Here is a 22,487-nt window from a genome sequence, read left to right on the forward strand (position 1 = left end):
TCCGCTATTGTAGTTATTTAGTTGTAGTTTTCTTCCAGGCCATTTCACGACTCGCGATCTTTCAGAGACAGGAATGGGGACGAATGGGGAGAGAGGGGGTGGAATTGGACAATAATCAAATTGAGATTTAGATGCGACGAATAGGATCGCTGGTGGCATGATCCTTGATGAACTGGACGTTGTGGTAAACGCCTTCCTTGTTCTTGACTTCGACGACGCTTCCGTCGAAATTGGTGACCCTCTCCTATTGAATGCAGACGGTGTTAGAGCTCCACCTTGCAAAAGCAAAAGAAAAAGAAGACGAATATCAACGAACCGTATACGAGAAGGGAATGTCGAGTTGACTCTTGTAGATCAAGACGGTGAGTTTGACCGTGGTGTGGGCCGGAACAACGGTAGAGGTGGAAGTCTGCACTTCGACCGACTCGATCGTTGACCCACCCCATTGGTGTTCATACGCTTCCGTGACAGAGACTTCGACCTCCGCCTCGGTGATGAAAGGAACACCAGCCTTGAAGGTGAACTAGGACAAAAAAGAGATCCATGTCAGACAGCGCGGCAGGGAAGAGTCAATTCCACACATACCCCCTGTCCGAGCTCGATACCAGCGGCGTTGTTCCAATTACCTTCCTCGCTCTTCGTGTAGGTGTAAGAGACGGACTGGCTGGCATCAGCATCAGTCCTATTCTCCAACACCTTCTCGATCGCGATAGTAGGAGTAAGCTCGATGATCTTGCTATCGTCAATCCTGTACTGGACGTCGTAAACGTCGGTGCGGAGGGCGGCACGCTCGACGGTGATCCTGTTGGAATCGCCCGCGTAGGTGGTGGAGCGGACGACGTCGAGCCAGGAAAAGAGTCGTTGTGGTCCCAGAGTTTGTAGCGCTGGTTCTCCCAGTTGCTCATGAAGATGATGGGGCGGTCGTAGGTGTTGTCGGAAACGAGGTAGATGTCGTTTCCGCCGACGGGTACGATACGCCAGACGTAGGAAGAGGGGACGCCGTTGATGGGGATGCTGGAAACGTCGCAGTCGTAGTACTTGGTACTTCCGCTGGACTTGTACAAGGAGACGCAGAAGCGATAGTCGTCGCTCGCTCGTCCGAGGACGTAGAATTTGCCCTGTCAAATGGTAGGTTAGTGTGTTCCTCTTGTAGGCGGAGGCATGCTCTCACCGGTTCTTCAGGGATCTGTCGAACCCTGAAGCGACAGTCGAGGTCGGGAGCTGTGGGGTCCCACTTGAGGCCGTACCATCCGATGCTGTTCGGAACGCTCTTCAGGTATCGACCCTGGGGATTTTTGAAATGAACGAATTCTGGGAGAATGAATTCAGTAGGAGGGGAAGCCCGGGTTGAGGCTCGGTAATAGGCTTGATCTCCTGAGACACTGTAGAACGTAGAGCTGTCAGTGTCTATGCATCTTGTGCAAAGAGATGGATGATACTTGTTGAGTGTTTTTGCAGTTGGTCGGTTTCAAAAGCTGGTCTGGGATTAACCAAGCCTCAAATCGCACTGTATTTATAGTATTTTGAAGAGGAGTCACGGGTAAACGGACCCATAAGGAACACTCCAGAGGAAGCAAGGATATCGTCACTGGATACCAGGGAGAGCCGCTTTGCTTACGGCCCAACTTCGAATTCTTCCACCGATTCTCGAATTCGGCTCCGTCCATAGTCCGCCAAGCTGTATTCATCTCGAAGGCCGGGCGGGGATGTCCCACCTTTCTAGGTTCTCGAGGGAGCCTGGAGAGCTGGTTGAACCCACTGGGCGCCACTTGCTTCACACGTGAATCAGCATCGAACCAGAGCTGCTTTCTTCCCAATAGAAAGGAGCACGGAAGAATCGTATGTCTTCGCGAGGAGGGACTCCTTACAAGTGTCATGGAAGGGAAGTGGGCTTCCCAAGTTGGTCTGAACACATTCGACCAGTACCTATTTCATTCGGTGCTATCAAAATTCCGACTCGCAATTTCCAGAAATTCAACTCCGCGCAAGTTGGATCCTGAAATCTTTGTTGATTTCAATTTCTATTATACGTCTGGCGAAGAACAGGGATTCAGACACGACTTCCAGATGTCTCTTAACGTGGAGTAGTGGACAGACTGGAGTTGTGGAGAGTGGCGAGGGGAGTAGTCTCTCGTCGTATTCATTGACAGGTTCGACGGCTGCCGACACCACAACTGTGAAGGGATCGTCAATCCAATGGGAAGAGACTCGGACCGACCTTCGAGGTTTTGGAGGAACTTGTGAGCCCGTATGTCGGTTTGGTCCGTCTCGACGCCACATCCCTCGCACGCAAATCGGTTTCGACACAAGTGCACGTGGTCTTCCTAATAGAAAAAGATCGGAGCAGAGTCGGTTCCACGGGTGGCATCATCAGGAAGGGAACTTTGTAGGCATCGCGGGAAGGGGGGCGAAGTTCCCGCAGTGGTCTGAACGCATTAGACGAGTACCTCTTTCATTCAGTGCAATTAGAGTTCTGGCTCGCAACTTCCAAAACCCGATTCCGCGAAACCTCATGTCTCTTATTGATAGCAATCTCAACTACTGCACTTCGCAGAAGTGGGAGCCATTGGGTTTCTCTTCTAAGTCACTCCCAGCCGATTCTATTGCGAAGGAGCTGGACAGACAGGGGTCGTGAAAATGACAAAACTGGAGCAGCTTCAAAGATCACACGCCGCTTTCATGAATCTATAAAGAGAGTTGATGGAACCATGGAAGTAAGAAAACAGATTGCAAGTCCAATCTTTTTGGGAATGGCGTGGATAAGACTATTTATAGTTTCACCGAAGGAAGACGCGGCGAACTGAGCGAAGGCAACGAAAACATTAACACCTGATGTATCTTCCTATCGTAACAAGGTACAACTGACAGTTCTCAGCTAACTACTATGTTTCCATTGATTTGACGCTTCCATCATCTCTCGATGCATTGCGTGATTTTGGAGAGATAAGAGAGTCTTGGAGATAGTCTCTCCAATTATAGAACCTGTTGTTTGTTGCCTCCATGGATAGGAGAGTCGATGGGTTTGCGCACAGCGGAAGGTGGGTAGTGACATCATGCACTGGGAGATGTGACAGTAGACGGAGGGCATTGAGTCGTTGGCACCAGCGCGCATAGATTCCGAGCGCCAACATCCACTTCTCGAAGCAATTCGTGTCCTTGTGCGCAAGCAGGAGTTGAGCGATGCCTTCGTGGCCATTTCCCGACGCACGCATCAATGCCGTTTGCCCAACTCTGTTTGGTGAGATCAGCCCGGCTGTCCTTGTGAGCGAGCAGGCATCGAACGATGCCTTCTTTGCCAGTGTGGGACGCGAGCATCAATGCAGTCCAGCCTTGGTTGTCGGCGAGATTCACCTGGGTGTCCTTGTGCGCCAGCAGGAGTTGAACGACGTCTTCTTCGCTAGAGTAGGACGCGGCGGCGTGCATCAAAGCCGTCATGCCGCTGCTGTCGGTAAGATTGACCTGCGCGTCCTTGTGAGCGAGCAGACGCCGCACTGCATCTTGATGCCCCTTTCTGGAGGCAAACATGAGAGCTGACATCCCCCAGCGGTCGCGAAGATTGAGCTGGACCGATAACAGATGTCTCCCTGGTCGACATTCGCCACTCAACGTCGACCGCAACATCGAGCTTCTGGTGCACCGCAGCAACGCATCAATGACCCCCACGTGGCCGTGCTCAGAGGCCAGCATCAACGGGGTCAAATTCCTCCCCCCATGCGTGCGCAACGTCACCGTTCCCCCTGCACATTTCACGAGAACTTCGTCGAGAATGTGATGAAGTCCATGTCGCGCCACATTATGAAGGGGGGAGAGAAACGTGAGACCAGGAAAGAAGTGCAGACCGTCCTCTGGGAACGCCTTGCATTGGCGGACAAAGTCGAATACCGCATCACGCAACACTGGATTTGCCATGCACTCCCGTGCGTGGTAGCCCCAATGGTCGTAGCAATATTTCAAAAGCGGGTAATGTTTGAATGCGTTGGAGAGGTCGCTATAGGTCTTCACACCGGCGGAGTTGTCAACGATGCCACAGTCAACGAGGCGCTGAGCAGCTGCCTTAAAGAGCAAGCCATGAGGGTTTGGGATATGTTCGTCCAGGATGGACGCGAGAGCATCTCGAGCAGTAAAGTCTAGCGCCAATCAGAGATGTTCGAACGAAATGATTGAAGAACTCACGGACTAAGCGGACACGGTCCGTCTCTGCTTCCACGGTGACCAATTCGCAGCATATCGACAGAAGGCCTTCCTTGTCAACCCCGGTGGGGTAGTCGGGAAGAGTGAGGCTGAGGGCGTATTGCAGGTCGGGGAACGAAAGTGCCTCTAACCCAAAAACAAGCCACAGAAGGACATGTTTGGCTAGATCGGCGTTTTGTTTCTCCTGGTCGCAGATACGCTGCAGTGCTTGGGAATACATGTCGCGAAGGTCTGCTGGGAAACTATCCAGAGCAAGTTCCATGGCTGCGATGCTGAGGCAGTGTTGGACAACTTCGACCTGGAGGGCGGCGTGAAGGAACCTGAGAAGACGGTCAACAAAAAGGGACATAGTTATCCGGAAGTTACTTACATCCCCTTAGATTTGTCCGAAATTCGTCGGACCAGTTCACCTAGGTAGGAATGTTGCTCCAGGAGGCTTCGAAAGCCGGGGTTCCGCTCAACCTTTTGGAGGATGAGGAGGATGATGTCGGAGTTGTTCGCCGTTACCGAGTAGAACCTGGTGGTTGGGAGTCCTGACTCAAGTCTCTTCAACGGCCGCGACGTCAACGCAAACCGGCCACGAAGGGTCCCGATCGCTTTGATCAGGTCGAACTGGGTATCGACCAGCGCCTCGTCCAGTCCGTCAATAACAGAAAAGACGGCGTCGAACCGGCTCTCGAATTGGCGTAACAAATCCACGAGCTCTTCCTGGGTGGGCCGGGTTTTCCTCTCTTTTTGCAGAGAATAGAGGGGTTCGATTAGGTCCACAAGAGACGGGTCGGTCTCGAGGAATTGCTTAACGAGAGGGATTCGAGGGTATCCCTGACGTTCAATCGTTCGGAATATCGGCAGTACGCAAAAGCAACACAAAGCTTCTTGGGGGATGCTTTTTGAAGTTTCCGAAGGTCGTCAATGGTCCTCGCACTGGACAATCATCAGTTCCGTCATCATTGGTGATTTTGGGAGCGACTCACGCAAGGATGGTTTTACCTGCACCGGCTGCGACGATGGGATGAGTATCGAGCCGACATTTGAACATGTCATGGACCTACGAATTCCAGTACCCCAAAGGATACGATGTGTTCCATCTTTCCATGTCAGGTAGTCCTCTGATTCGGTAAACCAGGACAGTGTTCCATCGGTCCATTTTTCGTAGTTTAGCTGCTGGATGGCGTGGAAGTTGACGTTGGGTGCGAGCCAGTCCCGGATTTCTCCACTCAATTCATTGAGCCTTTCATCCTTGGATCCGCCTTGACATAAAAATCTTAGCCAAACAATGTTATCTGCGCTGCCAGACACTTACCCATCGTAAAGTGAACGGGGCCATTGTAAATGTTCGCATTGGTAACATTTCCACCAACGATGACGGGGGTGCCGGTGACGCAGGCGCCGCCAGAGATAAGAACCGCCGGGTTGCTTTCAACGGTTGGACAGTTGGCTACTGCTCCATCGCCATCTTCGACCCGAGCAACGTCACTCGTGGTGTGACGGCACTGTGACGGATGAGTGAGGGGTAAGTATATTAGCAGTGAAAACCCATGCCTCGAAGTCATCTACTGCGGAAGTAGTCGAGCTCCCTGGTAAAAGCCCTTGCACTGCACCAGCGTCCTGCATGCCCGTCAGTGCCTGAGTTTCGGGTAATAGGGTATCCCGTCGGACAGACCTGTGCACGGAGACTTTGCTCCCCTCCGCTGCCAGAGTTGGCTGCTCGATGGTCTGTGAGCAACAAAGGACGTAGTTCTGGCGCGTCCCGACCCTTTCAGGAGGGTCAGCACCTGTTACCCATGAAGACAGAGGTATCTTTCGCTGTACTCGCCTCAAGGCGTGCATGGTTACTTGGCTGTTCGTCTTTATCCACGCTGGCTATATGATCCCCTACGAGCTTCGAAGGGTCTCCTTCAAGTTCGTTCTGTGCAGACGTTAAGCATCGATACAAGAAATGCTCATCATCTGCCACCCACCTGAAATGAGACCCCTTGGCCCATTGCAGCTCCTAAGCCAAAGGTACTTCAAGGGAGATGAGGATAAGAAGATGGTGGTTTGATATCAAAGGATTTGGCGCCCAGCAGAGCTGCATCCTCGAGGCTTGAGCAAGGTGTTCGTCAGGTGATCTTGATAGGCCATCGATGTACCCATCGATTGGATAGCGTTCCGCCTTGAGCATGCTTATGCTAACCAGGTCTTTGTTTGATTGATGGCTTCATCTCTAATCGTTAAATAATACCAATCGCCTGCGTCTCTGTAAGGTGGAGGGAGAGCAATGCCAATTGTTGAACGAGGTTCAAGTTGGCTCTGGGCGACGCAGGGCACTTCCTTTGTTTGGCTACGGCTTCTGGACCACACCAGTGTTTGCCGAGGTGTTTAGGCGCCTACCGCTTCTACCACAGTTTGCCTTGGTCTCTGCTTCTCTGAAAAAGCTAATTTCATTTTGGGTTAGCAGCACGCACTCAATCCTCCTGGAAGAGATACACCTTTTTTTGCACTGAGGTCGACCTCGTTCACAAGCGCTGTTGCACGCATTAAGGGAAGGCAGGTTGGATACCCGGTGCAATCCTTCGTACAGAGGAATCGACTGGCATAACGGAAGCGTGGAGGCAGCTCAGCAAACAAAATAGAACGAAAGGGTAAACCACGAATTAGCAAAAAAGACAATAGTCATTAACGTCCGAAGCTGGTCATAAGAAAAAGAAAGCAACTCTACGCTTCCTTCACGATCCTCTGAATCTCATCCACACCTTCGTCATGGTCCCAGAACCCTTCAGGATCGCCTAGGGGTGCATTGGCAACCTTAACATCCCTCTCCTTCTTCACCGCACTCCCCACCACAGGCACCCCATCTTCCCCACCATCCACCTGCACTCCAACCCCACTCAAAAACTTCTGCTTCAACTCAACCTCCTCCCTCTCCTTCTCGGCCACCTCTGAGCTGCCCTTCCACCAGATCTTCTCCACGACATGTCGAATAAGAGCCTTGACGATGATGTAGACATGCGAAGCGACCAGAGCGACCAGCGCGGCCTTCAACAGCAGCTCTTTTGTCGCTCCGACGTTCGAGGGACTGGCAGAGGCGTCCACACCCCATGCATTCGGTGAGCCCGTTCCACCTGCAGCTGCGACGAGGTGTTCTTCTGCCGTCAGTTTGGCGTCACTGGCTGGTGCGTCCGTGTCGGTGACATTGACGAGCGTCTGGAATGGTGTAGAAAGGAGAGAAGGAGAGAAGAGGTAGAGCAATGCCGAGTTCGTCAGTGCGCTCAACCACGTCAGGAAGGTTAGAGCATCGAGCCAGGGCCCGATGGTGTCCGTTCGGACTGGCATAGGCCGGCGGTGGTGAACGGTGATCTTGAAAGCGTCAGAGCGAAGCTCGAAGATGTTGTTGATGAAGGCCATGGCTAGATTCGCGCGTCAGAGACTGCAAGGGAGGACAAGGTCCTGTGCACTCACCGCCAGCAAGAGGCCAAATCGTAGACCACAAAGCAACATACCCAAACTGCACCACCATCTCGTTGTAATCCGCAAACAGGTCATACTCGGGCAACGCCGCCTCACTCCGTATCCTCTCCAAATATGCACGCTCCTCCAATCCGCCCCTTTCCTTCTCATCCTCAAACACAACCTTCTTCTTGAGCGAGTCACCATTGCCATTGGTCGGTTTGCCCTTCTTCAAGAACGTGTTCACGCCGCGCAGGACGAAAGGGAGGCCGACTTCAGTGAAGGTGTTGACAATCTGGTTGGTTACCGTGAATGCAAACATTTGGTCTCGCAATCTTGCAGGGTTGAGCTTGTTCCGTGCGTTCATGGTGTCCATGTCCCACAGTCCAAGATGTGTTCCTCCCGCAGCAGTGTCCTTCTCGGATACCTCCAGACCACTGGTCGTTCCATTCAGCACGCTGCTAATCATCGCTGCGAGCCCGCTTGCGCTTCCAGCTTTCGAAGGGTCGAACAACAACCTCTGGACGAGATGCATCACGCCTTCTCCGAATGGCACGTAAACGAATGCCGAGAGAGCGAGGCCCGAGTATGCCACAAGTGCTCCCAACGCGAACGTCTTGAGCGTCATCGAGAAGGTGTAGGTTGATTGGTGGGCATGGTTTTCCCAATTCGTGAGGCGAACCGCCAATGCATGATAGAGGGCGAGGAACCGGGGAACCAAAACAACGAAGAGTATTGTCGGTGAGAATCCAATGATCTGCTTGCCAGGTCCTTGATAAAGGTGCGTGATAAAGGCTTCGAATACAAAGATACCGGTGAGGATGGCGAACAGGGCTGCTCCGAAGACGAGGATTACGGGGAGGGTAAGGAAGATTCGGAGTTCGCGCCGCCACCATGGTACACCCTGCTTGTACTGCGCTCGTCGTTTCTCTACTCGGAAGGAGTTGCGAGTGCCGAATCGCAATGCGAGGATACGTTCATGGACCCTCCACCATTCAACGAAGAACGTGGCCCAGATTGCGATGAGGAACGAGTAGATAGGGGAGTAGGGCAGGAGGACGTAGTGGGCAAAGATGCCGAGGATGGCTGGAAACACGAGGAAGGTGGTGTATGAGGACAAGAATGCGAAATAATACGCCACAGCGTCACCGAACTATGTGATGTGGTTAGTAGGGATGTGCGCGATGAAGTGGACGTGGTCATACCTGCGCCCGAACCTTCCCTAGATTGACAGACGCAATAGTGCTAGGCTTCCATGCCTTGACCCAGACTTTGTTGAATTCGCGGTCCTGAAGAGGGAATATGCCTTGCACGAGGTCCCACTCGGGAGAATCAGGTGAGATGCCCAAGCCACCATCCGCGGGAGTCGAAGAAATGTATGAGTGTACGATTCGAATACGATCTGCCGGTGAAAGGGGCTCGACGGTGCTCCCTGTGGCGACAGGGGTGACTGGAAGACCAGAAAGAAAGTCGGATCGTCTACAACGTATGTCAGAAAGGCACCGAGCGACGTGAAGAGTGCACCCACCGCTCGCGTTTGATAAGATTGTCCAACAGACCCTTGGGACAGCTCACAAAGACCAAAATATGTCCCAACGACTCTCCTCTCCGTCCAACAGCCTTCAGCCCAGCATAGGTTAATATCTCAATCAACCGACTGTACTGCTTCTCCGCCTTCCTCGCCTCCTCCCTCGTCTGCTGCTTGGACGGCGAAACAGTCTTGCTGACGCGAAAGTCGATGATGAGATCGACGTCTGGCGCGAACATGAGCGGCGTCGAGTCTGGCCAGAGGTTGAAATCTAGGGTAAAGAGACTCGTTAGACGAGCCTCAACAAGTGTCGTTCGTGGAAACAGCGTGGCTGGAACGGTAAAGATGACGACACGAACCTTGGGGATGTCCGTGCGCCAAGAACCTTGGTTTGGCAGCCTGAGTGAATCCCTGAAATCACGGACCCTGTTCAACGGCGAGATAGCGGGTCACAATTTTGAATCTGAGCCATATTACTGCTTGAAAATGCGCACCTGGCCTGAAGAAGAAGTGACAGATGGTTTCAAGGTGGTTTCAAGGTAGAAATATGTCGTTAACGCTCGTTCACCTGCCCAGAGTCGCGTACGACAGCCAGAGGAGGCTAGGCCTGCCTGAGCTACCGGACCGTCAAGATTTGGGATATCAAGGGCTCTGGAAGCCGTAATTTCAATAACTCTGGCGCTCTAGAACTGTAATATGCGCTGGATTTAGCTGGTGAAGGTTGAGAAGTTGAACCCTTCATGAAGGCCCGTTTCAGAACATGGCAATCCATCCTCGATGTGATCTCCGATCCAACTTGCCGGTCCGAGCAAAGCTAAAGACCAATAAATGCGCTGATTGCACGTTTGTACTGAAAGACTATGGTTTCTTTTAGTTATATCCTCTGTTGTCTATTTACCAGGAGAAGACTTTCTCAATAAATCGAGACCCGTTTGCTGTCGGCACGGGTAGAACCGTGTTCAAAGTCCGCAAGCCGCGCCGCGAAGGCTCTTTGCTTTCGAGTCTCCGAGTCCTGCCAGCGTTGTTCTTCGGGGCAATGATCAACATCCACGAAAGTCCAACGTGACCATTGACGAAGGTAAACACGGTGTTTCAACATATACTGGCTTTGAGTAGAGAAGCGTGCTCCGGTGACCGAGGTACAATCTCGCACTTGAAAACCTTAGGTTGCCTACCAATCTCATTAATAACGAGTGAATCTCCAAACAGCCACATGGAAAACGAAAGACTCACACAATCAGCAACAAACTAGGATCAATCTCGAGTTTGATTGGAATCGGGTTTCCAGCGTCGTCCTTCGCCGGTTTGATGTCGTACACCGCGAGGAGAGAGGCGACGTAAAGTGTCAGCAACTCGATACCGAAGTACCTCCCTGGACAGATTCGTCGACCGTACCCGAAGGCACCGGACTCTGGGTCTAGCACTGTCGAGTCGATTACTCCATCTTTCAGGTAACGCTCGGGTTTGAACTCCATAGGATTCTCGAAAACGTTTGGGTCGTGCATAATTGCCCTGCAGTGTCGGTCGGTCGGAGGTATGATTCAAATATCAGAGATGGAAAGTACCATGTGTTTGGCAGCACCATTGTACCAGCTGGGATGAGATGACCGTTATATACGTCGTCCTCTTGAGCGACATGTGGAACAGCTGTGAAAAAACGTCTCCTTTAATAACATCCTTGCTATGCTTTGGCGCTCAATTGGACTGGAACACACCGAGCGGGAGAATAGTAAACCACCGACTCCCTTCCTTCACAATAGCTTGAATGTATGGAAGGGAGTCTCTATCCGCGCAAGTTGGGAGCCGTTGAGCCTTCGTAACGCTGTCGATCTCCGCTTGGGCTTTCCGCTGGACCTTTGGGTTCATCGCAAGCGCCAACAGGATTACAAAAGCAGAACTGATTGTCGTGTCCGATCCAGCTACGTATGTTTCGAGATACGGAGCTTGAGGATTGCCTTCAGCTTGTAGAGGCGATCTAGTACGCACCGACGTACGACGTCCCGGCAACATTCCGAGCCAGGAGTTTCTGGTATTGGTATTCCCGATCGTCTTCACTCGGAAGAGCATCGACCATCTCTCGAGTGATGCTGGGATATTCACTCTGCTCTCCGTTCGTCTATAAGCCGTGCGGTCAGCCCTAGCCCATGCCCATAATAATCTCGGCAAATCGAACTATAGTCTCACCACTTGTTTCTGAACGTCATCCAAAGGTCGGTTAACACAATCGGTGCCGAGCTTTTTGAGGTCTTCCAAGGTTCTTTTCCACCCAGCCCCCGGAAGCCATGAGGGCATGTGTCGCATCATAGGGAACGAATTGACTAATAGCCGACCTGGGGAAGAATACTCTGAGAAACCCCGGATGAATTCGTCCACTTGGCCGATTAAGCGCCCATTGTAAGTCGCGTCGTCGATTCCGTAGGAGACGCGCATGAGGGATGTACCGACCATACTACTCCGGCCGGTAGTTCGTTGAGCGTCGTTGTCAGTTTTATTGGTAACGACAGCATAGGAGACAGAATGGAAATTGAACTCACTGGCGGATGAACTGATGGACGTTTCCCGGCTCGGCGAGCAAGCGCTGGAGGAACGTATGCATTTCCCGTTCGATGATTGGGAAAAAGCGAGGGACTTGAGCCTGATTGAGGAACTGGTGGAATGACCGTCTGTGGTCTCTCCATTTCTGACCGTAGCCCATTAAGACGAAGCTCCAGTCCAATCCTAACCTGAGGTCAATAAAAGGTTCGGGTCAATGGAACGTCTGAGTTAAGAGGCAAAGATACATATTACATTTCGATTGCGGGGATGGTAGCACGATCAGAGTACTTTGCTGCTCGCTTGATAAGGAGGTCTTGTACTCCAGAGAAGGAGTTAAGGATGACGATGGGTTGACCGATGACTTCCATGTAGATGACATTGCCTTGGTATTCAATACAGACGTCAGTTCAGACTATCGGGAGTATGGTTTTTCTAGAGTAGAGAGACTCACTGTATAGCCGTGTCCATTCCTTGTATGTCTTCCAAGGCTCCTCCAACGGAATTTGTAAAGCGTTTCCAATGAATGGCAGACGTTTGGGCCCTGGAGGAACTGGGAAGGTACTCTTGGGTCGTCGTTGACGAGTAACGTAGGCGTATCCGAACCCAAACAGAAAGATGAAGACGGGGACGACAGGAACTGTGAAATCTGCCAGGAGACCGGAGGCGCCTAGCATCTTGCTGAGAGAATTAATGTAACCAAAGCAGTGGCTGCGAGGGTTATATAACCTACACTGGGATGGCAAAGTCACGAGCCGAATGTTCCACGATATGCGTCCATGAACCGTCATTATGGAAGTGTTAGACATTTTAGCTTAAGGGGCCTCAGAGCGCCCTGACATTTAAACTCGGAAGATCATCACGCACTCTCGGGAAATGTTCCGCATACTCTTGATTTGGATGATGAGCAGCCAAGTCGAGCGAGCCGCGATGGTATTTAGCGCGGCACGACGGTCGAGTCGGAGGTCGATAGGTCTCCGGGCTACAGGATCACAGCGTTCAGACTGTTGTAAGTACTTGGGCTAACGGAAGGGCCCTCTCGTAAGACTGTCGTTAAACGCGCAGACTAGTAACTTGAGCACTACTGCTGATGTGTCCGGAGTAGGATGAAGTCCGATCCTAAGTGTGCATGTGTCGAGGTCAGTCTCCGTGCATTAGGCTCCATACTGATGAGTCCCACAAGAATGAGCGGAAGCTGTCAAGATAGGCACGGAACGAAACCGTTTGGAGAAAACAGTACGACCTCACGGAAGGCGCAGCGCCGGAGAGCACGAACCCTTTGATCATTCAGGTTTCCCATGCCCTCTGCGGATCATTGAAGGAGTCCAACTATCTAGTCTATGTCCTTTGCAAATGTCGGCCAAAAACGCAAAACGCGCCCTTGGAAAGGCTTGCATGGAGTTAAGCGCCCGACGGTTGGCTTGGCATTTGATCTAAAAATAGCACGCGTGCCGTTCACGTCTGCCAGCCAACTTTTTGATCGCAGTCCCTTTTCTTCTATCGCGACCACCACGACCATCACAATCTGAGCTCTGCAGGACAACTCAGTCGCTTTACTACGGAGACGAGCTTGTAGGCCTCTCTCTGTTCAAAGCTGTCGTACCTGCACTAGGTTTTCTCAACGTCAGCAAAAATTCACATTCAAGCTTGTCATCAAACCCTAACGTTTGGATACCGGCTGTTACGACTTTTTCACTTCATTTGCGGAAATGAGCTGCTCGTAAATAACCACCAGGTACTACAGCAGGACTAGAGATCAGACGCAGCACCGACAACAGGACGAAACTCGCCACCGATCCCCCCTCTCTGCAAGATGGTCGTAATGAAAAGATACTACCGGTTGCTCCTCATGGTCGCAATGTTCATTGTCATGACCTACCTCACCTTCCACCTCATCCCAATCATCGCATTCAGAGATGGCGCGTTTGACGGAGCAGGTTTGATACCAAACAAGGAGATCCTTGGGTGGAAGATTCATGGGCCAGTTGTCGATCTACCACCACTATACGAAGAATACTTCGACTACGAGGAATCGCTCCCCCAGAACATTGTCAGTGCCACGAGAACCAAGTACATCCACTTTGCAAACCATGTCCATTTGCTTGGATTCAACAACCACCTGCAAGAGCTCGTCCTCAACGCTCATCTCGCCTACCTGTCAAATCGGTCATTCGTGTTCTACGAGTACGTGTGGAGTCCTGCCTGGGAAGAAGGGAAGCTGTGGAGTGTGTGGCCAGAAGGCAGCGGGGAAGTCGAAGTCGTCGGACAACAGGACGGGGGAACCAGGGCGAAGGGAAGAATTGTGAACGGTGCTGGCGGCGGCAAGATCATTCCTAGCCGGATACCACTGTCCGTCTTTCTGGGGGGCTGGGTTGGGGGTGGTGTGCGTGTAAACGCCACTGGGAAGGGAGAAGAGGACGATCTTACGCCAGTATCGAGGCCGCACTTTGAAGACATCTGTCCGGAGCAGGAGCGGTTTTACATCCGTGCGAACGAAGTGAGCGACTCGCCTTTATCCCGATATGTGAACGACGGACGGTCTGGAAGCAAGAAGGTACGAGAGTCGACGGGAGAAGAAATCATGAAGGCATGGGTGGCTCGACTGGGGATGCAAGACGTACGAGATCAACGCTGCGTCGAGATCGTGAAGGACACTGGCCAGGTTTTTGACTTTTGGTACGTACGAGTGCTGTAATGTTTTTCCTTGGTTCTGACTCGCTCTCCAGGGTTTTTGGGACACCTTCTATTCACCCGTTGTGGCCATCACTTCGCCTTTCTCCGGCTTTGCAGCATTGGTCGTGGTCACCCCTCGTCTACGGAGTGTTCAGTCGGAATGCTCTCGGACTGGATTTCACCTGGCCAAAGGGTCCTAGGGGAATCCCAAACGCTCCCGGAGGTATTCAGCTATTCGGGCCACATGTCAAGGCCATCGTGGAGCACGAGTTCAGGACAGCGCAGCAGACCCGTCTCCCAGCCATCACCCTCGGTTATCCGGACTATCCAAATCATTACCCATACCCTCCTTTCGTGAATTCGTCCGAGGAACTCGCACTTGGAGCCCCAGATGTGGATGGTCTACGAGGTGCACCAATTATCACACTTCCATACCCTCAAACGCCGTCGGCCGGTGGCCAGTCACTCCAACCCAGCTCAACGAAAAGCGTCGCTCCATCCACCCTTCCTATTCTTGCCCTCCATCTTCGACGCGGCGATTTCGCTGAGCACTGCTCCAATCTCGCGGAATGGAACTCCCCGTTCACGGGTTTCTGTTCCCTCAGCAGCGCGAATGTACCGTTCGTCGGAGGCGATAGGAGACCGGGAGTTGGGGATCAATTCACCGTCCCCCGCGTGGTCGAGGGCAGTACTCCGCTTGATGGTGGTAACAGCGGATACGAACACGACCGTGCTAGACTGGCGAGAGTAACAATTTCTATCCCCGATGATCACGAAGGCGGCGATGTGGGTACGAGGAAGGTGAATTCGAAGGTCGAGTTCGCCGTCTCCCACCCACCAGGGGAGTGGGCGCCTACCGTTCCTCCTCAAACAGAAGCCCTGGTCCACGACGTACCCACAAACGAAGCGAAGAAAGCCATCTATATGAAGCGCTGTTTCCCATCGACCGAGCAGATCGGGAGACGCGTGGGAGAGGTGGTTCACGATTGGGCTGCGTGGAAGTTCGTCAAGTTTGTTGAAGCCTTCGAGATGGGCAGTCGAGACGCTGGCAGGAGAGAGGATAGTTATCAGGTGGAGTTGTCCGAGCTCAGGCGAAGTCTGGAAGGAAGCGTGAGGTCGGTTTACTTGATGACCAATGGGGGAGACGCTTGGGCTGGGGAAGTCGGGAGGGAGGTGGGAAGAGTCTTGAAGGAGTTGGAGGTGAAGATCGACGTGGAGGTTGTCGTTTCGCGGGAACAGTCGACGGGAGAGTCTGAAAAACGGACGAGGTCATTTAAATGGTCGAATCCGAACTGGGAATTGTATGTGGTCGTAGGAAGAGATGATGACCTAGACTCGAGGGACACCTGGGAGGACGATGAACTGATCGATGGAGCAGCAGACGACACGGATCCAAAATCATCCTCTCACGCAGCAAGTAAATTGACCATCAGCTCCTCCCGAAATCTGGTCTTGACACCTGAAGAAAAACATGCCAGTCAGGCCGTCGACATGTACGTGGCACAGAGAGCTGAGCTTCTCATTGGGAATGGGGTAAGTAATTTCTTTTTCCGAATCGGGGGGTTCTCCGATGATTGCTGGTGTATGTACTCACTCCTTATTTTCCATCAGTTCTCGAGTCTGACATCTAACGCCGTGATGTTGAGGATGAAAGATGGTCTGGATGGAGTTCAAACGAGGTTTTGGTAACACTTCGTGAGAGCTTTTTGGTTTTTTGAAACTTGATGAATACGTCTCTCACATGTAGGTAATTAGAATAGTTAGCCGAGGTGCTTTTGCGGGACTGTTCGTCTCGGAAGTGTAAGCGACGACTGAAGTTTCAGCGCCATCATCGTCGCCCCATGCCGCGGCAACATGAAAGTAGCGCAACTGTTACTACCGACCATCAAACTCCGGTTCGACACAGTGTATCGAGTGTAATCGGCGAAGTTAGACGCGTTACGTTCGACGTGATACTTGATTGGGATTGACCAGGGATTGACAGAGATGGGTGGCATCGAAGTTGGAGCTGGTTGACCTGGGCCTCAGATCGCTCGCCATGGCCTGCCTATTTCGACAAACGTGGATCTCAAAGGACAGGGTAAAGTGGGTGCCTTGACCAAAACGAGAACGAAGCACGGGACATCTATCATAGATGGCGTACATGTTCATATGGTAGCGAAGTCACTTGAGGGCTTCCCCTCGGCTTGGCTCGCACAGCTCTTTCGCTGGAGAACGACGCAACCCGTGGATGTAACATCTGATCTCTTCTAATGACCAGGAACGCACTGACACCGCTTGTGTGTAGGTGGAGATACGTTGTGGGACGTGCACATATGGCACTGACTGTCCCACGTCTCACTCGAGATTCCAACCATGTGTGCGCCTGCGTGACCAGGGGAAAGCTCGGTTTGTCGACTTTAAATAACCGACGTCCCTGTGTTGTCATATAGCGCCTTGTCTTCGCCAACAATACCCTCCCTCCCTCCAACTCATCCACCCCGCCTTTTTAGCGTGAAGGTGCATTCACGCTCTTTCACGCTTTTCTCGCCGACCAATGTCCGCACCTGATTCAAACCCGCCCGATGAGAAGGATGAGAAGAAGCTCGAAGTCGAGGTTCAGTCCAGCACAAAGTCGAGTGTGGAATCTCAGTCCCCCGTCGAAAGCAAAGTCAGCGACGGGCTAACAGATGAAGAGAGGGAGTTGGTTCGACGCGCCAAGCTCAAGCTGGATCTCACCTTAATGCCTGTGATGGCGATGTTCAATTTCCTTGGTTATTTGGTCAGTAGGAATCGACTGCTTTGTGTTGGAAGGATGAAGCTGAAGTCTGGGTTGCGCTACAGGATCGCACTAATATCGGTTAGCTGCTCGCCGTACATCTCCCGGAAACCATGAAGTGCTGATCCGAACGCTGAAGGCAATGCTCGCATCGCCGGAATGCAATCCGACTTGAGCCTGACCGACAAACAATTCTCGATTGCTATAGCTGTTTTCTATGGGTTGGTTTTCTATGACAATCCTACTGGGGCACTGGCTGATACAACAGCTCTGCAGCCCGTATATTTTATCAGAGCTACCTTCGAATCTCGTACTCAAAAAGATTGGGCCTAACTTTCTACTTCCTGCGGTCTTGACCGGTTGGGGGATTGTCGTTCTTGCCCAGGGTTTGTATTTATCTCTCAACATGCCTTCGTCAGTTCTCACCAGCCCTATTCTTAGGTTTCGTGAAAAATTATGGTGGCCTTCTCGCCATTCGTCTTGTGCTAGGACTGTTGGAAGGCCCTATGTTTCCGGGAATCGTCCTCTATCTATCAGGATTCTATACCCGGAAAGAACTGTCTCTGAGGTGAGCGGATAAACTGTGCTGATCAAGTGGATAGTTCCTGATTCTTCTTCTGTCAAGGATTGCTTACTTCGCGTCTTCTGCGTCTGTTGGAGGTGCCTTCTCCGGTTTACTGGCGGCTGGAATCACGCGAATGCACGGGAAATCGGGGCTCCCTGGGTGGCGATGGATCTTCATCATTGTAAGAACCGTGTCCCGACATCTTTCAAGTTCTCATGATTGCTCACGTCTTTCCAGGAAGGATTAATTACCCTTGTAGTCGGGCTCATAGGCTTCTTCCTCGTCCCCGCCAACCCGGAGAAGTCAAGGGTCCTTTCGCCAGCGGAGAAAAAGTGGGTTACATAGAACGTCAATCTTTGGCGCCTGTACTAATCCTTTGGTTGTTGATCAGGTCTGTAGCGAAACTTCTTGAAATGGACCGGCCTCCGATAGGAGCAGACGAGAAATTCAATCCGAAGGAGATCGTTCGCTCTATCACCTCACCCCACGTCTTCTTCGTTTTCGTCGTGTTCATTCTGGGAGGAAGCATATACAACGGGCTGGCTGTTTTCGTCCCAACCATCATCAATGATTTGGATTTCACAGCTAACGAGAGTCAGCTTTTGAGCGTTGGACCTTTTGCCGTGGCTTTCGTCGGTGAGCTCGATTCTTTGTTAGCTCTATTCCAGATTGTTTCTGACCCCGGTATAACAGTCAGCATCATTGGATCATGGATTTCTGACAGGTTCAATCGACGTGGTCCCCCTCTTATTGTCCTTGCCACCATTCTAACCATCGGTTGGGTAATCTTCTACGGTAAGCGTCACACGATGTGCGGCTTGGACGAAGTGGCGGAGTTTCTCATCCACCTTTCTCAGTTTCACAAAATAATTGGCTCAGCTATGCGTCTTTCTTCTTCATGGTTCCTGGCATCTATGCCTGTACGCCGATCGCGGCAGCCTGGTTGTCCAACAACTCCGAGCCCTACTTCAGAAGGGCAACCAGCATTGCATTTGCGTTCATGGCCACCAATGTCGTAAGTACAACCTCTTTGGTGATTCGAGGGGTGGGACTCTAACACGCATTGCTCCGGACAGGGGGGCATATTCAGCACTACACAATTCCCTAGAAAGGACGCGCCCAGGTACCGGACAGCGACGATAACGAACCTCACGTTGTGAGTTCGATCTCCCTTTTCTCGACTGATTGAAGTAGAGCTTGACTCTTCCTGTTATCAAGCTCCGTCATCATTACCCTTAGCGCAGCGACGAACATGCTTCTCCTCCGATGGATGGACTCGCGGAAAGCTCGTAATCGGGACAAGATTCTGGCTCCATTCATTAATGAAAGCGACTCGGATGGAACTGGGAAGGAAGCGTGGCTGGAGCTTGGTGACAAGCATCCTGACTTCAAGTATACACTGTAGGGGCTTCGGCTTTCATTCGTAACTTATTTCCTGGAGTCGCCTTGATTACTGTACATTATAATGATGCTATTCCTTGGGCTGTGTGACCTAAACCGTTGTGTAATGTGTGGGATAACGTCCGGGTAAGCTCCAGGGCCTGGAGCATGTCTGGAGATTAAAGCCACTTGCTAATCCCACCTGGGTGAAGGATACCCATCTGGGGAAGGCATAGTACATACGTGGGCACTCAAAAAGTTGGACGTAGTATAGCGTAGTATTTTTGGAGCCGTTAGCTTGCTAAATGCAGAATACTTCCGCCCACAGGGCAACTTGAAGGTGCTGATTGGCTGCGCACATTTGCCTCAGTCTTGGCATACATCATTGCCTATCCACCCCTATTCCCCCACTTTAATCGGCGGGTGAGGCATTTTATGGATGGTCTGTGCTGAGTAACGCGGTCTCCAGGTATCCGCTAAAATGGAGCTGTTCAAGGGTATATAAAAGGTCGGTGGTTTCACTCAGAAATCCATCAAGCTACTACCCACTTCAATCCGTCTTCCAACAGTACACACGAAACGCAACAATGGTCGGTACAGCTTCAATCGCTCGTCGTGCTCGGTTTGCTCAACTTGCCGCTGTAGATCTTTGATTTCACCACCCCCGTTGACCTCCACGAGTGCAAATGCGGTACCTCGTGCAGTTGCAACCCGTATGTCAACTACTGTTATGATGTCTCACTTCATTCGCTGACCGACCCTCCAGATGCACTTGCGGTGACGCCAAGCCTCAATCATCGACCGCGAGCTGCGGTTCCAGCAGCTGCACCTGTGGCGAGTGCGTACTGTTTATAGGCTCGCGGTATTGACCGATCAACTGACAGCACTTTAACCTTTGTAGTTGCAAGTGCAAGCCCGGAGAGTGCAAGTGTTAAATACACTGATTTCACCGTGACCAAGTAGCACTGCGATCCACCTACGTTGTCGTTGTCTCCGTTAATTGTAAAGTAGTGCCTGCCAATAACGACAATGGACATTTTGAATGTGCTTTAAACTGCCCCGCTGCAAGTGATTCGACTGGACGAGACTTCTCTGACAATGAGGGGCTTCGAATCCTTACAGTAGGATCTGGCCCAATATAACTTCAGTCCGAGCAATAATCTATGTCATAGTCGTGGAGCGAGTGGCTCTCTGAGAAAGTAAATGTCTCGTGCGAATAAAGGATTCTGCACACCATCCCCTTTCACTATACTCCCCGACACTGCTCCCCACCAGCCAGCACCATGCCTTGGCCTACCAGAATTGCCCGCCAATTCCAAATCATTCCCGAGGGGTCTGGGGAAATGGACCTTCACGGCCCCTATAACAAGCTGCTTAACTACATGTTCTCTCCAACATCCGAGTACACCGTCATTCCGCGATCCTCGTTTTCGATAACAGCGAAGGATCGTCCAAATCCTGAGACAGGAAAACCGCCAGAGCTCGCCTTCATGCTTTTGGAAATTCAGTACGAGAACCTGCCGGTGCTCCTGTTTCTGATCACGGCGCCAGCGGTGGTAGAGTCGCCACTCGCGAGGGAAATGGCGGACGCTCAGATGCGGGGCCAGCTGATGTCACTTGCTGGTAAATACCTCCCCTGGTTGCTCAATGAGTCCAATGCTCATTCACCCTCGAGGCCTCTGTCCCCTTAACACTTTACGCGGCATCAGCGCCTTCGGAACCAAGCTTTGCTTCTTCACTGTTGATACCAACGCGGAAAAACCAGAAGTCCAACCCGCTGCTATTCTCCGCGAATCGGAAAAGGGAATCGAGGATGTGGCACCGAGAGATCGTTGGACGAAGGATCTCTTATCCAAGGAAGGTGCATCCGAGTTAATGGAGCTCGTCGAAAGCATTAAGAGAGAATGCGACACAGAGACAGGTAGCGCGGATGATTTTATGGCACAAAATTAGGAACGTATTTTACTTGGATTTTGTATCTCTTTTGTACCTTACATTTACGCTCTCCGGACTCGACTTCGAAGTCACTTTGCTCTCCATCAGAGCCATGTCGTTGTCACACGACGTGTCCTGGTCATGACGTCATGACTCTGCATGCACGTCCGATGCCGGGAATTTCATCCTCAGTATGATTACCGAACTCCCGGCAATTAAAACGCAATGTTTTCCGCTGCACCCTCCTCGAACCTCACGTTCTCCTATCTGGGCCCGACACTCTAGTACCTATGATTGAAGACAACGCCTCAATATTTTTTACTGTTACTTGCCTCCGGTCCTTCGAACTCAGCATTTCTGAGGATTGACTTTAGGCGGCGCTCGAACACTGGCATCATTGATCTTCCGACTGGCATGAATGTCGCGCAAACAAAGGTCAAAAGCACTCTTTCTCCCCTTGTCTTTCACGAACATCGCACCCCAATCACAACACCAAGGCACTGGCTCCCTCTGAGAATCAGCAAAGACGGACAACGTGATGTTCCATAATGACAAAGAAGACTTTCACTCGCCACTCGAACCCTTTGTCTCTGCAGACTGACTTTGGACTTTTGAAAGGATTGCGACCCTTTGTGTTGGGGTACCACTTTGTCCATGTTCGTCGAGTTATCGATGGCCGGTACTGTGTCCTGGGATATAAGTTTGGGCTTCCGTGGCTGGCTCTCTGTGTCAGCCTCCACAACCCACCTCTCACGTCTGCTACTAGTCGGAATCGAGTCGCTCCCTACAACAGCACCGCTACCATGTCGCTCTTTGAATCCGAACCAACACCTACTATCTCACTTTCAGAGGATCTCGCACAAAAGCACTATCCCATATACTTTACCCAAGAAGATCTCCTCGAGCTCTCCGATTGCGATAGTACGTTCTGTCCTAATCCATTTTGTGCCCGCAGCTTTCTGACTGTAATCCCAAAGGCGCGTCCACCTGTTCTAGCCGTGGCACGACTCTCGTATCGGACTTGGACTCCGTGTCACCTTTCGATGCCACCGCAACCTTCGACATTTTCTCCGAAGAGGAAGAATGGGGCTGTGACGAGGAATTTTCATCCACACACGACGTATGTGCTACTTTGACCTTCATTCGAAGGAACTGCGGCTAACCCTCGGTTACAGTACACTCATAATGAGGGGTACTCTAACTTATTCACCGCCGTAATGAAGCACAAGGGCTATCTAGAGCAGTTGCTCGAGCATACCGCCTCCGCCTGGTATCCGTGCCGCTGCGAGTTCTGTCAACTTGAGGACGGTATCCTCGATTTATTCTAGAAAGGCTATTAATTTCTTCATCCTTCTCTTTCCTTTGCTTTGCATCATGGAGCTGGCTCCCAAGAGCGCACATCGGTACATTAGGAATCCATGGAACATTCTATCTGTAGCCTAGACCCATTTCCAATTAACATGTAATTTATCTCAATAATTTGGAAGTTCGAAAGG

General features: G+C 51.6%; 10 protein-coding genes across 10 annotated transcripts; 5 read left to right on the forward strand and 5 right to left on the reverse strand.

Annotated features, from left to right (window-relative positions):
- Window positions 1-127: 127 nt before the first annotated feature.
- Window positions 128-1,667, reverse strand: CC1G_08369 (hypothetical protein; the record flags this gene model as incomplete). The annotated part of the gene is made up of 6 exons (XM_001831713.2): window positions 128-244; window positions 317-523; window positions 586-748; window positions 1,039-1,118; window positions 1,172-1,374; window positions 1,619-1,667. 6 exons carry the CDS (start codon window positions 1,665-1,667, stop codon window positions 128-130), a joined length of 819 nt encoding a protein of 272 aa, XP_001831765.2.
- A 1,384-nt stretch (window positions 1,668-3,051) lies between these two features.
- CC1G_08370 (hypothetical protein) lies at window positions 3,052-6,176 on the reverse strand (the record flags this gene model as incomplete). Its single annotated transcript, XM_001831714.2, has 9 exons — window positions 3,052-3,058; window positions 3,209-4,127; window positions 4,174-4,511; window positions 4,562-5,077; window positions 5,166-5,190; window positions 5,244-5,441; window positions 5,495-5,684; window positions 5,855-5,947; window positions 6,153-6,176. 9 exons carry the CDS (start codon window positions 6,174-6,176, stop codon window positions 3,052-3,054), a joined length of 2,310 nt encoding a protein of 769 aa, XP_001831766.2.
- A 540-nt stretch (window positions 6,177-6,716) lies between these two features.
- CC1G_14897 (hypothetical protein) lies at window positions 6,717-9,387 on the reverse strand (the record flags this gene model as incomplete). The annotated part of the gene is made up of 4 exons (XM_002910874.1): window positions 6,717-7,580; window positions 7,633-8,773; window positions 8,826-9,099; window positions 9,149-9,387. The coding sequence occupies 4 exons, from the start codon at window positions 9,385-9,387 to the stop codon at window positions 6,889-6,891; spliced, it is 2,346 nt and encodes a 781-aa protein (XP_002910920.1). The 3' UTR covers window positions 6,717-6,888.
- Window positions 9,388-10,377: 990 nt separating this feature from the next.
- CC1G_14898 (cytochrome P450) lies at window positions 10,378-10,653 on the reverse strand (the record flags this gene model as incomplete). Its single annotated transcript, XM_002910875.1, has 1 exon — window positions 10,378-10,653. One exon carries the CDS (start codon window positions 10,651-10,653, stop codon window positions 10,378-10,380), a length of 276 nt encoding a protein of 91 aa, XP_002910921.1.
- Window positions 10,654-11,931: 1,278 nt separating this feature from the next.
- On the reverse strand, window positions 11,932-12,357 carry CC1G_14899 (hypothetical protein; the record flags this gene model as incomplete). The annotated part of the gene is made up of 2 exons (XM_002910876.1): window positions 11,932-12,065; window positions 12,135-12,357. 2 exons carry the CDS (start codon window positions 12,355-12,357, stop codon window positions 11,932-11,934), a joined length of 357 nt encoding a protein of 118 aa, XP_002910922.1.
- Window positions 12,358-13,529: 1,172 nt separating this feature from the next.
- On the forward strand, window positions 13,530-16,042 carry CC1G_08372 (hypothetical protein; the record flags this gene model as incomplete). The annotated part of the gene is made up of 3 exons (XM_001831716.2): window positions 13,530-14,356; window positions 14,407-15,886; window positions 15,965-16,042. The coding sequence occupies 3 exons, from the start codon at window positions 13,530-13,532 to the stop codon at window positions 16,040-16,042; spliced, it is 2,385 nt and encodes a 794-aa protein (XP_001831768.2).
- Window positions 16,043-16,855: 813 nt separating this feature from the next.
- CC1G_14900 (hypothetical protein) lies at window positions 16,856-19,081 on the forward strand (the record flags this gene model as incomplete). Its single annotated transcript, XM_002910877.1, has 12 exons — window positions 16,856-17,114; window positions 17,177-17,192; window positions 17,251-17,332; window positions 17,388-17,497; window positions 17,553-17,679; window positions 17,737-17,857; window positions 17,914-18,008; window positions 18,068-18,312; window positions 18,370-18,471; window positions 18,534-18,691; window positions 18,753-18,832; window positions 18,895-19,081. The coding sequence occupies exons 1-12, from the start codon at window positions 16,890-16,892 to the stop codon at window positions 19,079-19,081; spliced, it is 1,548 nt and encodes a 515-aa protein (XP_002910923.1). The 5' UTR covers window positions 16,856-16,889.
- Window positions 19,082-19,613: 532 nt separating this feature from the next.
- Window positions 19,614-20,104, forward strand: CC1G_14901 (hypothetical protein). Its single transcript, XM_002910878.1, has 4 exons — window positions 19,614-19,646; window positions 19,702-19,769; window positions 19,823-19,894; window positions 19,958-20,104. The coding sequence occupies exons 1-4, from the start codon at window positions 19,644-19,646 to the stop codon at window positions 19,989-19,991; spliced, it is 177 nt and encodes a 58-aa protein (XP_002910924.1). The 5' UTR covers window positions 19,614-19,643; the 3' UTR covers window positions 19,992-20,104.
- A 235-nt stretch (window positions 20,105-20,339) lies between these two features.
- CC1G_08374 (hypothetical protein) lies at window positions 20,340-21,009 on the forward strand (the record flags this gene model as incomplete). Its single annotated transcript, XM_001831718.2, has 2 exons — window positions 20,340-20,679; window positions 20,732-21,009. 2 exons carry the CDS (start codon window positions 20,340-20,342, stop codon window positions 21,007-21,009), a joined length of 618 nt encoding a protein of 205 aa, XP_001831770.2.
- Window positions 21,010-21,539: 530 nt separating this feature from the next.
- CC1G_08375 (hypothetical protein) lies at window positions 21,540-22,319 on the forward strand (the record flags this gene model as incomplete). The annotated part of the gene is made up of 3 exons (XM_001831719.2): window positions 21,540-21,912; window positions 21,969-22,111; window positions 22,167-22,319. The coding sequence occupies 3 exons, from the start codon at window positions 21,540-21,542 to the stop codon at window positions 22,317-22,319; spliced, it is 669 nt and encodes a 222-aa protein (XP_001831771.2).
- Window positions 22,320-22,487: the final 168 nt, after the last annotated feature.

Source organism: Coprinopsis cinerea, assembly GCF_000182895.1.
Source record: "Coprinopsis cinerea okayama7#130 chromosome 7 map unlocalized cont3.7, whole genome shotgun sequence".
Taxonomy (NCBI): domain Eukaryota; kingdom Fungi; phylum Basidiomycota; class Agaricomycetes; order Agaricales; family Psathyrellaceae; genus Coprinopsis; species Coprinopsis cinerea.